We start from the raw sequence: 16,535 nt of genomic DNA, 5'->3' as shown, positions 1-16,535 counted from the left end.
TGTGGTACAGATCTACTTCAACTTATTCTAGTGGGATTGTGTAGGCTGTGGCCAGACCCTGAGCATCACGACAATTCACTGCCCCCCTATCTACACCGCCAGTTTGTCTAGAGGCCAACTTGTCCCAGCAGGACTCAAGTCCGCCAAGGCATCACGTGCTCTCCTCCCGCTTGCCTGGCTCTTTCCTGGTCCACAGTCACGTGGCTAAGGGTGGGGGCTACCTGGGCTGGGGCCCAGCCCCCCACACTGCCCAGGCAGACTGTCCTACAGCACTCGTTTCCTACCACAGGTACAGCCCCAGCTCACTCCCCTAGGAGCCCACCGCCCTAGCACCTCCACCCACTGGTGGCACCTGTCTGGTGTGCAGTTACCACCTGCCCATGTTTAATTCATGGCTGGGGGTTGGGACCAGCTTCCCAAGAAATGAAAGAACTCCCCTGGGGTCTTGCCCAGTTCCAGCCCGCCCGCAGGGCACACAGCTGAGGCTCTAGCCTCCAGCTCAGGCCTGAGGCTGGGAGTGGAAGCCGCTGATGGGCCTGAAGGACACTGTTCCAGCCAGGGCATAGCCATCATTCGTTAATCCACAGCCCTGGAATTTCTGCGGGCTAATCAGCAGGGTCTCCAAGGGCTCCTGAAGGGCTCTAATAATCCTGCAATGATTAGCAGGGGCCACGGGGTCAGTGCACACCACTTGGTTGGTAGGTAGGTCGGTTGTCGAAGGGGTGGCTGGGATTGGAGCTGTCTGTCTCTTTTCATGCCAGCCCAGATGGGAGGCTGCTTGGACACACCAATTACTCACCAGCCTCCCCCTTTTGTCTGCCAGCCCAGCCTGACTCCTTGACATTGTGAATAGCTCCATCCAGCCTGGGAAGTGAGCTGGACGGCTGCCCCAGGCTGCTCCTGGATCGCCCAACAGGCCCATGCTCTGGCTGGAGCCCTCCTCTGGGCTGGGGGGCCACAGGCCTGGCCTCCTGCCCGTGCTCCTGGCTGTCCTTGGCATGGCCTGGGCAGAGATGCAGCCACTCCAGCTACAGGAAGAGCAGGCTCCAATGCCCGGAGGTAAGGGGCCCTGGGTGAGGAAACTGATGGAGGAGTTATGAGCTCTGCAGAGGGGGTCTAAGGGGCTTCTGGAGTGAATTGGAGGCCTGAGCCCTGGGCATGCTGGTGTAGTTTAAAGAGTAACCCTTGGACAGTCCAGGGCAGAGATGGATGGGGGAGGCTGAGCCGGGGAGGAAGAAGAATGAAGGGGAGCGGACCCAGGCTTGGGGGTTAAGGAGGAATACTAGGAACCAGGAACCTGCAGCTGGGGCCCTAGGAGAGACTCAGTAGCTGAGAGGAGCCCCATCCAGGGGGCTTCTGAAAGCCCACTGGCTTCCTCCTCACACCCCACCCAGCCCCCATTCCCCGCTGTGACGCCACCCCCAGCTCTAAGCCCAAGAGCTCCTTTACACCTCAATCTCTCTCTCACCCCCCACTCTTCTCCACCTCTCTTAGTGTCCCCCATCTTTCTGCTCCCACACACCCACCATCCTCCTGGCCCACCCTAGGGTCTTGCCCAGTTCCAGCCCACTTAGGTCTCATTTCCTAAGATCAGGGTCGCATTCTCATCTTGCCCTGGTGACCCCCACCCCATCACCCAGGGCACAGGCCCAGGTCCCACAGCTCAGGTGGGCCTGACCTTGTCTTCCAGCTCTGAGCAGGAAGGAGAGTTTCCTGCTCCTCTCCCTGCACGACCGCCTGCGGAGCCAGGTGCAGCCGCCTGCAGCCAACATGCAGAGAATGGTGAGTGCCCCCAGCCTGGGCTCATGGAAGGGGCAGCTGCAGGACAGCCCTGAAGAGGGCTCAGGAGGCCATGCTAGTACCAGACGCCCTTCCACCTGGGCTGGGCAGAAGCGGCAGCCAGTCAACTTGCTCACAGCTGGGACTGGGCCTGGTTGCTGGCGGCTCTGCAGCTTCCTGCTCCCCAGAAGGGCAGTCCTTTGGCCTTTCCTCATAGCCCATGCCGTTGCCCTGGAGACCAGGAGGCATGGAAGAAGCTGGGAAGGAAAGAGGAGCTTCACAAAGGAGTCCCAGCAGGATGGAGGGGCTGGGGACCAGGAGGGAGAAGTATCCTGGTTTTGGGGGTGGGGAGCGGGGTGGTTGTGTGGGACCAGGACCCAGTTCTTCTTCATGGGTTTATCCGGGGAACTAGGAGGGGCCCCTCCAAGTTCCACCCCTCCAAGTTCCCGTTCATTCACTTGGAGGGGGCATCACCCCTGATTGGGCTGCAAGGTTGGAGGTGTCATCCTGAGGCCCAGAAACGCCACCCCCATTGTGTGGGACCCCAGCTGCCACAGCCCATGTTAACAGGCCAGGGAGTGAGGGCAGCACAGGATGGGAGCTGGCAGAGTTCTCCATGGCTGCCTCCCACAAACTCCTCCTAGGCTGGCTGAGCAGTAGTGACCTTGAGAGCTCCCGGGTCAGTTTCCCAGGAGGTGGGGGTGGGGCGGGCAGACAGGAGGGGGTCACTTCTTCCCCTTTCCCAGCTCTATAGTTGCTCTGCCCTTCCTCCAGGCCCAGGTCCTGGCTTCCACTCCCCACTTCCCACACTCCCAGCCTTAGCGCCTGGTGTTGGGGTACTCCTGATTAACTGGTCAGCAGTTTCTACACCTTTCATGGCCCCTTTTGGCAAAGTCATAGAAAACAGCATTTCATAAAAGGTGCAAGTGGAGTCCCCAGTCAGTCTCCCTCACCTCTGGCTTTGGCCCTAAGCACCCCTGTGGGCCTCAAGGGCTTTTACCCAGTGGAGACTGAGGCCCTGGGGGTTTGTGGGGCTGCTGGCAGCCTAGCTGCTCTCAGTTTCAGCCCTCATTAGCAGCAAAATCACTGCGACCCCGCACCCCACCCCCAACCCCTGCCAGGGCCTGCTGTGAGTCAGGCCCTGAGCAGAGCACTCTCCTCCCTGCATCCATTTAATCCTATCCATTTAATCCTCACAAGAATTTTAGCCTATAAATACCTCATTGTCCCCATTTTACAGATGAGGACAGTTGAGTGTAGTGGAGATTAGGGGAATGCTGGAGCTCACACAACGAGAATGAAGTGGCTGGGCTGGACTAGGCCAAGGAGATGGGGTGACACACCATTATCCTGATTGCTGTGCCCCTCATTTCAGAGGAGGTGGTAAGAGGAGGTCAGCTGGTGCCTGGGTGGGAAGAACAGATTAGACGTGCTCCAGAGAACTGTGCTCGCTGGGACCAAAGCATTGAGACCCAGGAAACCTCTAACACCCTCTCTGATCCTGTTTCCCTGTAGAAGCCCTACACACTCCAAAGCCAGGGTGGGAGAATAGGACATAGTGGCATGGCTGCTGGGGCTTTTGGCATCGCAGAAGGGAAACCAAGTGGGAGCAGCCGACATGATAATGGCCAGAGGCAGGTGTGCCTAACAGCAAACACAGAGCCAGTGTACAAGGCTTGGCACTGCCCAGGGCTGACATTGCCAGGCGGGAAAAACGACTGCAGAAGCCCATCCCATTGCCTGGGCTGGCACCTCTCCCTCAGGAACACTGTCCCTCACAGGGTGGTGGTGCCATGGTCAGGGCCTGAGGGTACCCACACAGGAATCAGGTGGATGGAGACTCACAGTCTTGGGTGGAGGGAGGCTCTGGGTCAGGGGTCCAATTGAGAGCTCTGGGCAGAGCCTGTCTGACCTTCCCTGGCACCAGTGAAGTGGGTAAAACCCACTCAGAGCGGTCAGGCAGCCACGCAGGACCTCTGGGCCAGTGTCTCTTCCCTGAAGGACTGGGCACCCTGGAATGTGTGGGAGACAGGCAATGGAGGGCCCCTCACTGATGTTTGTTTGTGCTACTCCCAGGACTGGAGTGAGAGCCTGGCCCGACAGGCTCAGGCCAGGGCGGCCCTCTGTGGTGCCCCAGCCCCTAGTCTGGCGTCCACCCGCTGGGCCACTCCACAAGTGGGCTGGAATGTGCAGCTGCTGCCCACGGGCTCAGCATCCTTCTTCCACGTGGTGGGCCTGTGGTTTGCAGAGGGCCAGTGGTACAACCATGCGGCAGCCGAGTGTGCCCACAACGCCACCTGCACACACTATACTCAGGTGAGACCAGGGTACCAGCTCTGAGGCCCCTGTGCTGCCGGGGTCGCCTCAGAAGTGCTACAGTTTGTCCTAAAATCAGTGGTTGCTTTTGTTCCAATTTGTGTAGTTTTACTTTTTTCAGCTTTAAATATGAAATATTTCAAACATAAATCAAATAATGGACTCCCTCTTAGGGACTTCCATGACTTAGATTTAGAAAATGTTAACAGTATTCGTTGCTCATCTCTTTAAAAAAACATCTCAACTAAACCATAGCCCTACTCCTGCCCTTTCCTCTGTCCCTCCCCAGAGGTAACCTTCCTGAAGTGCAGGTGGATCACTCCCAAGCATGTTTCCTTTGTTTTTTTCCTACATACCTGGCATTGTTTAGGTGCTAGGGGACAGTGCTGAAAAGCACAGGCAAAATCCCAAGCATGTTTTCATACCTTTACTACACGTGTAAGTGTTTTTATACCCTTCCTCCCTGTGCAGGTGGGTTGTGTGTTATTAAATCCTACATAAGTGCTCTGCTTGTCTTCTTTTGCATTTGTGTTTTCGCTCCAGACCACACTTACAAGATTTACCTCCATCCATCCAGGTATCAATGGGCGATTCACTATGAACAAGCTGCAATTCACAGACATCTAGGTTATTTTTACTTTTTTACTATTAAAAGTCATACCTCAATGCACATATCTTGTTTGGGATCTTCTTGTACGTATGTACCCAGAGTTTCACTGGGACACACTTGGAAGGGGAGTTGCTGGGTCATAGAGGGCATGCATCTGTAACCTTGCTAGGTATGGCCAAAGCGGTCATGCCGACTGTACTCCCGTCTGCAAACCAGTTGCCGCTTACTCGGTAATGTCAGGCTCCTTCATTTTGGCCAACTCAAGGCTATGAAATGCCACCTCACTCTATTTTTAATTTGCATTTTTCTGATTACCTGGGAGAACGAGCATATTTGTGTTCTGTTAATTGCCTGTTCATAACCTTTGCCCATTTATATAATGTGCTGCCTCTTTTCCTTCTTAATTTGCAAGCATCCTTTCTATATTTTTAATACATATTGTTGGTCATCTGGGTTGCAAATACCGTTTCTAGCAAATGGCCTGTATTTTTCCTTTGTTTAATATTACCTTTCGTGTATAGAAGATTTAAATATTAATGTAACCCATTTTCTCCGTTTTTCACTTTATAGTTCATCCATTTGTTGTATCATGTGTAAAGAAATCCTTTCTACTCTGACATCAGAAAGGCGTCATTTTCTTCCAAAGTTTAAATGTTTTTCTGTTTCATATTGAAGTCATTAAGCCACCTGGAATTTTTTGTGCATGGTATGACATTGGACTTCATTTTATCTTTTTCTACATGGACAACTTTTACTGAGTACTGAATCTTTCCCCCACTGACTTGTAATGCCGCGTCAGTCATATACTAAGCTCACAGATCATCACAAGTCTGTTGCTGACTTCTCTGTGTTATTCTGTTGGTCTTTTTGTTTATCTTGCATAAATTATGTTTTAATTATGGCTTTATAAAAAGTTTTGCCAGGAAACTCCCCCATATTATTATTATTCAAAAACTTCTTGGCTATTCTTGGCTCCTGATTCTTTCTATAAATTTAATAAATACCCTTTATCAGGTTACATTTCTTTCTAATCTAAGTTTGTTAATGATTTTAAAAATCATTACCAAATGCTTTTTCTGCACCTATTGAAATAATCAAATGGTTTTTCCTTAACCATTAAAATTATGAAGCACATGAATAATTTTGTGTGTGTGTGTGTACAAAGCTGGTATATGACACTAGATCTCCCTGGTCACATATATTTTAAGTTTTATTATAGAAAATTTCGAACATATACAAAGTGGTCAGAATAATATAATGAACCCTCATGTAACCATCATCCAGCTTCAACAATTATCAACTCATGGTTTCATGGCTCATCTTGTTTCATTTATATCCTTACCTATTTCCCTCTCCTCTTATATTATTTTTAAGCAAATTTCAGACGTCACATGTATTTATCCATAAATAAGTAGATCTCTCTAAAAGATGGTTCTTTTTAAAGAAAAACAATCACAATACTAACATTCATCTAAATATTTTTAAATGTTAATTCTTCCTTGCCTTCCTACTTACCAGGCTGTAATTTATCTATGTACCATATGTTATAATAGTTACTCAAATGCTAACACACTTATTTGTGAACAATCACTACCCCAAGTTCCCAGAATGCACCTGGCCTACCCTCTCCCTGGGACTCCTAGGATTTCTCCTATAATCTAGAGGCAAACAGGGAATGCCAGGCACAGTAGTGGGTCTTTAGGATCTTGCTCAAGCCCAACATATCTTCTGATTGGCAAGTACCTATGCCTACTGGCGATTAAATACTTTGAGTATCTGCCTACTTGGCATGTCATGTGATGTAAAATGTGATGGTGTGTGTGTGTTGTGTTTCGTTTTTAATTCATTGCTGGATTTGGTTTGCTAAATATTTGATAGTAAAATTGTCCTCTGATTTTCCTCCTCATACTGCCCTTATCTGGGTTATAGCAATGCTATCCTGACCTCATAAGATGACTAGGAAGCTTTGCCTCATTTTCTATTTCCTGGAATAGTTTCTAGAATATTTGCTATAACTGTCCTGTAAAACTATTTGGATCTTGTTCTATTTTTTGGTTGTTTTGTGTGTGTGTGTGTGTGTGTGTCTGTGTGTGTGTGTATTTTTAACTACTGATTCAACTTCTAGAAATGGTTGAAATCATTTCAGATTTTCTGTTTCTTCTTGAGAGAGTTTAGCCAAATTCTATTTTCTAGGAAATTGTCCATTTTATGTTTTCTAATTTATTGGTCATAATTGTTCTTTTTTGAAAATTTGTTGCAATGTTTAGTTTATGAGTTAGTTGTAAATAAAATAGTCCAATTCATTATCTTGACTTTTAGAACTCTTAGTCTTTCAGATTCTAAAAAAATAAATTGGTAATGGAAAAAAAATGAGTTGGTGGCTCGCTTTTCATTAACATTTAGTTTCAAATGTAATACAAGCTCCTTGATTCTATACAATAAAATGGCAGACAGATTGTGACAGAAAAATTAAAGTCAAACTTCAAAATTGTTTATTATTTAATAGAGATTTAAAACTAGAATTAAACAGAGATTTAAAAATTATTTACTGTGTCTATAGTTAATGTCCTTTTAAAATTCCCAACTTTATTTGTGCCTTCTCTTTTTTATGCTTTACCAGTTTTCCCAGAGGTTTGTCTATTTTAACAAATCAGTTTTTTTGTTTGTTTTCATTCTTTTTTCTTTTTATTAATTTCTGCTCTTATTTTTATTTTCTTCTATTTTATTTGTTTTACTCTGTTATTCTTTTTATATTCTTTTTTTTTTATTTATTAGTTTCAGGTGTACAAAACAATACAATAGACAGCTGACCCCTCACAAAATGATAACTTCTTTCTGTATTCTTGATATGGGTTCTTAGCTCATTAATTTTTAAGTCTTTTTTCATTTTTGCTATATGCATTTAAAGCTACAGATTTCCCTCTAAACTTTATTAGCTGCATCCCATAAGTTTTGATATTTAGTGTTTTCATTGTCATTTAGGTCTAAGTGTTTTCTATTTTCTATCATGACATTGTCTTTGAATTTGAAGTGTATACTTAAATTTCCAAACTAAGCTTTCTTCTTCACCTACTTCTAAATTACTTACTCTAGATTTTATTACATTGAATTTACAGAATGTGGCCTGTAGGATATTGGTTCTTTGATATTTGATGAACCTTGCTTTGTGGCTTAGTGAGGGGCCGATGTTTGCAAGCATTCCGTGCATTCCTAAAAAGAATGTATGTTCTTTAATTATTGGATACATATATATGACCACATGTTCATCTCTCCCTGCCTCATACTTGTCATTTTTAGTGGCTACCAGAGTTTGCTTAGCTCTTCCTGTGTTTTGACCATTTCAAGTTGTCACTGATTCTAAAACATTAAATCTAAGTTTTGAATACTGTTAAAGACTTATATCCATTACTTTTTGCTACATGACACACTACGCCCAAATTTAGCATCTTACAATTTTGCAGGTCAGCAATTTGGGTTGGGTTCAGCTGGAAGGTTCTTCTGGTCTTAGCAAGTGCAATCAGCTGCTGGGTTGGCTGGAAGCTGGCTCTCCAGAGTGGCCTTAAATGGTTCATCTCTGCCCTAGAAGGTCTTTCAACCTTCAGCAGGCTTGTTCATACGGTGGCTTGTGTATGGTTTTATGAGAGGGAGTAGAAATTGCAAGGGCCTCCAGAGGCCTAGGTTCAAAACCGGCTCAATTTCACCTCTGCTGCAGTCTGTCAGGCAATGCAAGCCACAGGGCTAGCCAGATTCAAGATGTGGGAAAGAGAGTCCTTCTATTGATGCAAACGACTGCAAAGCCACATTTAAAAGGAGGCTATAGAGAGAAGTGTGGCCATTTTTGCAATCTGTCACAAAGTCTTTCATGTCAAGTCTTTCTTTTGCTGTTCTCCACCACCCATGCACAATCTCCCCTCCCTTCAGGTACCTGCTGACCCTTCCCCCACCACTCCCTCCCACCCAGAAAACCTTCCTAAACTATTCCCACGCACCCTCGTAGCTCTGCCTAGTACAGCTGCTGCTCCTGAGACCCTAGGGAGGTAAGGGAGCTGCCTGCCTGCCTGGTTTGGGGCCAAGCTATGTCCTCCCTCCCCAGGCAAGCATCACCTGAGCTGCGCCCCCAGATGGGGAATGGGGGTGGCCCAATAGGATTTCTGAGCCACTGTGTCTCCCACAGCTCGTGTGGGCCACCTCAAGCCAGCTGGGCTGTGGGCGACATCCCTGCTCTGGGGGCCAGGCTGAGATGGAAGCCTTTGTCTGTGCCTACTCTCCTGGGTAAGTTCCCACCACTGCTGGGCTGTAGGGGTTGGGGGGCGATGCTTTCACCCAGGGTGTGACGCCCGTCCACCCACCCACCCAAAAGACCTCTTTGTCTGCACCCTTGGTGGGAGAGGAAAGAAGGGGGTTAGGGAGAGGCTGCAGAGGTGGGCAGCACCCACAATTCAGGCCATGTGAAATGTGGCGTCTTCTCAGATGCTCCTTCCTGGAAGCACTACCGGCTTTCAGGGAATTTGTCCAGTATTCCTTCGGGGGTCTTTTCTTACCTAGGAAACCTCTCAGTCTCCCCCAGCTCCCTGACTCCCTGGCTGGGCCTTAAGGAGCTGAAGGGGCCGGTGGGGCAGGCAGCAAGGCCTGGCCCTCCTTGCCCCAGGCCAGGTCATTCCAGCCCTCTGGTGCTTGCTCTCACAGAGGCAACTGGGAGGTCAACGGGAAGACAATTGTCCCCTATAAGAAGGGCGCCTGGTGTTCACTCTGCACGGCCAGTGTCTCAGGCTGCTTCAAAGCCTGGGACCACGCAGGGGGGCTCTGTGGTAAGTGCTGGGGCAGTGGGTATATGACAGCTTGCTCGGTGCTCCTAGAGGAGGAGGGCAGCATCCTGAGAGGCTGCTCCTGGGAGGCACTGCCTAGAGCAGGCACTCTGCTCGAGTTCCCTCCCCATCCAATCAGAGGTCCCCAGGAACCCATGTCGCATGAGCTGCCGGAACCATGGACATCTCAATGTCAGCACCTGCCGCTGCCACTGTCCCCATGGCTACACGGGCAGATACTGCCAAGGTGAGAGGCACCTGGAGTTTCAGATCATGACAGCCCGGGGACCCAGCAAGTGCAGTCTAGGCCCAGCTTACGTGCAGACAGCCTCCAGAGGAGGAGAGGGACTGAGCCCAGATATACACACACACACATACACACACACACACACACACACACACACACACTTGTGTGGTGTGTCCAGGGGCCGTGTTGCACTCACTGAGTGAGTTTTGAGGGAGTCTCATAGGTGTTACCGGTGCTGACTGTGTCCTTGCTGATCTGCACATAGTATGTAATTATTCAACAAGTATTCATTGAGCACCGACTGTCTGCCAGACCCTGAGCTGTGCAGGGGATTCAAAGTGGAAACAGATGTGGCCCTGTAGGCTCTGGGGTGGTAGGAGGAAGACAGAATTACCGTGTTTCCCCGAAAATAAGGCCTAACCGGAAATTAAGCCCTAGCATGATTTTTCAGGAGGACATCCCCTGAACATACATCCTAATGCATCTTTTGGAGCAAAACTTAATATAGGACCCAGTCTTATTTTCGGAGAAACACTGGATCCAGAAGTAGATTCTTTTCCCATTGTTCTCCCTCCCCAGCTCTGTGACCAAACCCCAATTTGCTTCTCTCTACAACGAGATCAAACCAAAGGCTCAGAGTGTGACAGAGGTTGGGAGCCCTGGGGTTTCCATCCCTGAGGGTGGCCAGTCCTCGCATGTCTGCAGCCTGTGAGGGGCTGTGAGGGGCCGAAGGGGGTCCGGGGTCTGCCAGCTGATCCCTGTCCCCTCTGGCCCCGTCCTGGCAGTGCGGTGCAGTGTGCAGTGTGTGCATGGCCGTTTCCGGGAAGAGGAGTGCTCCTGTGTGTGTGATGTCGGCTACGGGGGAGCCCAGTGTGCCAGTGAGTCCTGACCCTAAGCCCTGGGGTCAGGCCCCTCCCAGGACCCTGCGATGGAGAGCTGGATCGGCTGGGACCAGCTTGCAGTTGCCCGCTATACACCTCTCTTCCCAATTCCCTGTTCAGTAACATCTCATTGATAGCTTGAAATGGGCCACATGGGGGTATTTACACCACAGAAATTGGCAAATGCTACAAATCACAGATCTCCTTTTGAGAGTGGGAAAGCTGGTTGTTACACATTTACTAGCACACCACTGACCCCAACCACTCTCCAGCTTGGGTTGGGTAACACCTTGAGCTCAGCTCCCTGGCAGGGCAGGAGGGGTCATGATTCTGAGATCCCCACACACAAACTCAGGCTCGCCTCTCCCTAGCCAAGGTGCACTTTCCCTTCCACACCTGTGACCTCAGGATCGATGGAGACTGCTTCATGGTGTCTTCGGAGGCAGACACATATTACGGAGCCAAGATGAAATGCCAGGTGACAGTTGACCCCTGCCTTCCCAGGGACCTCGCTAGGTTCTCAAGCAAGATTCTTAGTGATGGTTCCTTCAATGCCTCCGGACCTGATTCTCATCATTAGTTTAAAGTAGGGGTCCACTCAGGGGCCCATGGAAGCCAAGAGGTCACTTAATGAGCTGCGGACCCAAGGACGAGGCCCCTCCCAACTCCCATCTAAGGAGCCATCCTGACTCAGCTCCAGCTGCTGGCTGATGGCAGGAATATAAGTGCAGGGAGGCCAGAAGTCAGGATTTTTCAGGAGAACCAGAAATCCAGATTTTCATTGGCATCTCTATATTTATCAATGTTGGCAACCAATTCAAATGTATTTAAGACACTAAGCAGGTGAAACAAAACCTTTCCAAGAGTAGGACCCTGCCAGTCTGGGCCCCTGTGTACACAGAAAGGAGGTGCAGGCAAAGAAGAGGAAGGGGATTTCCCTGCCCTAAGAGGCAGGAGGCTGTGGTGGGGTAGTGATGACAGCCCAACCAGCACACACATTTGCCATCTATGGCCATAGTGGGGTGGCAGGAAGGGCTGGCCGGAGATCTGGGGCCCTGCCTGCATGACCCAGAGTGGGGAGGGGGGTTACAGGGAAAAGGCGGCATCCTGGCCCAGATCGAGAGCCAGAAAGTACAGGACATCCTTGCCTTCTACCTGGGTCGCCTGGAGTCCACCAACGAGGTGACTGACAGTGACTTTGAGACGAGGAATTTTTGGATTGGTGAGTGACAGGGCTGGGATATCCCACAACGCTCCAGGAACCTGGGCCCTGGGAACACAGAGTCCCCACTAACAAGTAGTAAGGGTGTGGCAAGGGTTTGGAGCCCAGAATGGAGCCAGTAGTCAGGCTGGCAGCCCCCTTCCCTGGGGAGAGAGCTGAAGGGAGGGAGCGCCACCAGGGGCACTGGAAGAGCTGGGAAGGGGTCTAAGGGCTGGGGCAGGACAGGCATTAGGCAGCAGGCTCAGGGCTCGGGACTTTCCTCTCTCGGGTCATGAAGCCAACCTTGGCTTTTGCGGCCCAGGGCTCACCTATAAGACCACTAAGGACTCCTTCCGCTGGACCACCGGAGAGGACCAGTCCTTCACCAGTTTTGCCTTCGGGCAGCCTGACAACCAGGGGTGAGTCTGGGATGCCCTCCCTCCCCTGGGCCCTCCTGCTCACTGAGCTTTCAGACACCACTGAAGAAACTCCACCCAGACTGTGGCCTGGCCAAGACCTTTGAGGGTCTGAGCCTCACCTGACACCCAGGTGCCCGGGAAGTCAGGGCACAGCTGGTGTGGGCACATACTGAGGCGAGGCACACCCCAGGCCTCCAGCGGCTCACATAAAAGAGAGAGAACCCAAGAAGGCTCCGTCTATCTACCCCTCCGTGTGGTCCCCTCCATCCACGATCCATCTTCTGCCTTCTCCTACTACACCCCTCTGCCTGTATCAACACACTCAGTCCGGAATCCTTTAGCTATCCACCCACCTGTATCTGTTCACACAGCATCCAGCCACCAGCCAGCCTGTATTGAGGACCTTCTGGTTATGTGGCTCTGCCCTGGTCTTCAAAGCTTGGGAATGCCCAGGCAGGGGTGGCATGGGTGGAGGTGGTCAGGATATGTGGCCACGAAGGGCTCCAAATATCTCACCCAGCCCTCCCTCGACCTTCTTGATGGCAGCCAGGCATATACCCCTGGCCCATCACCTAAAGGAAGTCGGCCTGGTTTGGCTCTTCTCCCTGCTGGGAGGGAGGACGTGGGCCTGTCTGCTCCAGGTCCCCTCCCCAGCCCTCCATTGGCTGGCGTGGCTGAGTGCTAGGAGTGGGTAGGTGGACTTGCTACCCCTGCTAAGGGGTGTGCAGAGACCTCCGGGCTTCTCTGGAAAGAACTACAGTGGCCTGGGGAGCAGGAATGGGAGCTCAGGGTTGGGTCTGTCTCACAGAAGCTCCATATACAGATGTGTGCACTGAGGTCTCTTAGATGCAGGTGGCCTGCTGGGGTGGAGGGTTTAAGCCTCTCCCAGACTCTTAATTTCATTCCTCTACTCTGAACACCTGACATCCTGTCCCAGCAGGTTTGGCAACTGCGTGGAGCTGCAGGCATCAGCTGCCTTCAACTGGAATGACCAACGCTGTAAAACCCGAAACCGTTATATCTGTCAGTTTGGTGAGGGTCCTCCCATGGCTCCGCTTCTGTGTTCCCTGTCCCCTGGGGTAACTGCTGGCCCAACCCAGGCTGTCAGGATATCCAGATCACAGGCCTAGAGTGTCTGAGCGCTCAGGGCCATCAAGGACGTCCTGCTCAAGTAGGGTACGTGAGAGGCCCAGAGGGGAAGGTAGGCCCAGTTTCACGTAGCACGTCCATACAGTGGCAGGACAGGAAGTATAGCCCGGCTGGGGCTTTCTCCAAGGTCTCTTTCCTCCTGTCACTAACGCTGCTATTTGGAGAACTGTTGAGTTCCTCAGTGTTACCTGACTCCCTAGAGCCCAGTAAACTCTGGTGGGAGCAGAGGTGAAAGCTGGCCGAGAACCGGCTCCCAGCAGCACCTGCTAGAAGGGTCCACGTGGGACCATGGCCATGGGTACTTCTGTACCAAGTGCAGCAGAGTCCCTTTTCCAGGACTGCCTGGACTGCCATCAACCCTCACTCTGTTCTGCTTCCTTCCAGCTCAGGAGCACATTTCCCGGTGGGACCCAGGGCCCTGAGGCTCAGCCATGCCTCTGCCCTGCCAGCGCCTGGGGGCACCAGCCCTGCTTGCCTGTCTGCCTACCTACCGTCTAAAACAAGGGCCTGGCCAGGACCGCAAGCACAATATCCAAAGAGGTCACAAACCTTGCAGGAAATGGTGCAGGGGGTTCAAGTGAGACTGATAGGGAGCCTTGTATAGGGGGAGGGGAGCCTAGGGCCCCCTCAGCCTGCTTTGGATTGGAAGATGGGCCTCATTTAAGTGCTGAAACAGGGGCCAGGGCCAGTGATTAGAAGAGACCCCCTCCATGTGAGCTGGGGCAGATGCAGGTTCCTCGTTATCCAGGATGCACCCCACAAAAGATTAAACTAAGTTATAACTCAGCCAAATTTGTGAGTGCTCATTTTGAAGAAGAATTCAGATGAGCCAGGATGACCCTGAAAGACGAGAGTGTGCCTGCGGCTCCACTGCCATTGCCTCCTGCCTAACCCAGGCCCTTCCCTCATCACCCAGGTAACCGAGGACACCATCTGGAAATTTTCAGGGCCCTAGTCCCTGAGTAATGCATAGATTTAGAAGCCTCATTTGCCTCCTCAATTTCCTGCTCCATCTCCTCTCACCACTGCCTCTGTTGGCTTTGTGTTTCTGTTCACACTCTCTCCCTTTATTCGTTATGCCTGCTCCACGTATTTCTTCTCTCTTTACGATTATCTAAACTGAGGTCTGTTGTGGCCCCATCCCCCTTCTTTCCCACAGTGAGAGGGTGGACCCAGGCAGGTAAAAGACTGGGAGGTGCTATCATTGGTGTCCAGAATACACCTTGGCCCACTTGTACACTACTGTGTGCCCACGTCAAGTTGCTTTGCTCATCGGAAGTAGAAGGATAGCCTGGGACCGTGGAATGGGGAGAAGCGTATCAGTCACAATTCTTAGTTGCAACCAATAGAAACAGCTCTGGCTAATCATTGCAGAAAAGACATTTATCAAAAGGACAATGATTTTAAAATGGGCCAAAGGCTTGAACAGACAGTTCTCCAAAGAAGATATACAAATGACCAACAAGCGCATGCAAAGATACTCAACATCACTAGTCATTAGGAAATACAAACCAAAACCACCAGATACCGGGCGGCCCGGTGGTTCAGGCAGTTGGAGCTCCATGCTCCTAACTCCGGAGGCTGCCGGTTCGATTCCCACATGGGCCAGTGGGCTCTCAACCACAAGGTTGCCGGTTCAAGTCCTCGAGTCCCGCAAGGGATGGTGGGCTCTGCCCCCTGCAACTAAGATTGAACACGGCACCTTGAGCTGAGCTGCCGCTGAGCTCCTAGATGGCTCAGTTGGTTGGAGCGCAGGCTCTCAACCACGAGGTTGCCAGTTCGACTCCTGCAAGGGATGGTGGGCTGTGCCCCCTGCAACTAGAAACGGCAACTGGACCTGGAGCTGAGCTGTGCCCTCCACAACTAAGACTGAAAGGACAACAACTAGACTTGGGGAAAAAAAGGCCTGGAAATACACACTGCTCCCCAATAAAGTCCTGTTTTCCTTCCCCAATAAAATCTTTAAAAAAAAAAAAAAAAAAAAACCCACAAGATACCACTTCACCCATTCGGATGGCTGTTATCAAAGAAACAGAAAATAAGGGTCCCTGAAGATGTGGACCAGCTGGAACCCTCACACACGACTGCTGGGAATGGTGCAGCCACCATGAAAAACAGTTTGGCAATTCCTCAAAAAGTTAAACACAACTACCACATGACCCAGCAATTCCCTTCCTAGGTATGTAACCAAGAGAATTGAAAATAAGTACTCAAACAAATCCTTATACATAAAGTTCATTTCAGCATTATTCACAGTAGCCAAAAGGTAGAAACAACCCAATGCCCACCAGTGGATGAACACATAAATAAATTGTGGTGTGTACATACAACGAAATATTATCCAGCCATTAAAAGGAACGAAGGGCTGATACATACTACAAGGAGAATCAACCTTGAAAACACTGTTTTAAGCGAAAGAAGCTAGTCTGCCATTCATATGAAATATTCAGAATAGGTAAATCCATAGAAACAAAATAGATTGGTGGTTACCAGGGGTGGCAGGAGAATGAGTAACTACTTAATGGGTATATGTTTTATTTTGGAATGATAAAAATGTCGTAGGACTTAGATAAAGGTGGAACTTAGATAAATCACAACATTATAAATGTATTAAATGCCACCGTACTGACTGATTTCACGTTATGAAAAGTCCACCTTAATTAGGAAAAAAAGAACGATGGCTGGTCCCAGTATCTTGGGGAGAGTCAGAGAGCCAGGATGGAGGCCAAAACGGCCAGAAATAGTGGTCCAAATTCTTCTGCAAAGACACTGTGGGTAGACTCCTGTGTCACTGCTGCCAGGCATGGGAACTGCAGGGCATACTCCGGCAGCAGCGACCCTGGAGCCATCTTTGTGACAACCCCACCTCTGCTGTGGCAGCTAAGGCTGGCAGTCCAGAGCCCTTCTGAGCCTGAAACCCCCCAAGCCCCAGGTTCCCATTCAGACGCAGGCTCCTGGGCAGCTTTCCTAGTGCTATTGAATATCCCTCACCAGGGTATTTCTCAATGCTGCGGCAAAGGACATGCCTTTAGGGACATCTCAGTATTCATGGGGGGAGGTGGCAGTAAGCAGGTCCTACCTGAAAAGTTCATTGCGACCTTCTCATCTGGAGGCAAGCAGAGCAATGC

General features: G+C 50.3%; 1 protein-coding gene across 1 annotated transcript; it reads left to right on the top strand.

The window, feature by feature from the left end:
* The first annotated feature begins 815 nt into the window (after nt 1-815).
* Nucleotides 816-14,920, top strand: LOC117034350 (C-type lectin domain family 18 member A). The gene is made up of 12 exons (XM_033127151.1): nt 816-1,059; nt 1,691-1,782; nt 3,856-4,095; nt 8,880-8,977; nt 9,392-9,513; nt 9,650-9,757; nt 10,543-10,635; nt 11,010-11,116; nt 11,731-11,860; nt 12,162-12,258; nt 13,199-13,290; nt 13,792-14,920. The coding sequence occupies exons 1-12, from the start codon at nt 921-923 to the stop codon at nt 13,827-13,829; spliced, it is 1,356 nt and encodes a 451-aa protein (XP_032983042.1). The 5' UTR covers nt 816-920; the 3' UTR covers nt 13,830-14,920.
* Nucleotides 14,921-16,535: the final 1,615 nt, after the last annotated feature.

The sequence above is a fragment of the Rhinolophus ferrumequinum genome, chromosome 15, assembly GCF_004115265.2.
Source record: "Rhinolophus ferrumequinum isolate MPI-CBG mRhiFer1 chromosome 15, mRhiFer1_v1.p, whole genome shotgun sequence".
NCBI lineage: Eukaryota > Metazoa > Chordata > Mammalia > Chiroptera > Rhinolophidae > Rhinolophus > Rhinolophus ferrumequinum.
This window is presented reverse-complemented; position numbering and strand designations above follow the sequence as displayed.

Coding starts and splice junctions, on each gene's coding strand:
- LOC117034350 (XM_033127151.1), top strand. CDS start 921: ATGCTCTGGCTGGAGCCCTCCTCTGGGCTGGGGGGCCACAGGCCTGGC. Junction 9,758..10,542: donor CACGGGCAGATACTGCCAAG/GTGAGAGGCACC, acceptor CCGTCCTGGCAG/TGCGGTGCAGTGTGCAGTGT. Junction 11,117..11,730: donor GAGCCAAGATGAAATGCCAG/GTGACAGTTGAC, acceptor GGGGGGTTACAG/GGAAAAGGCGGCATCCTGGC.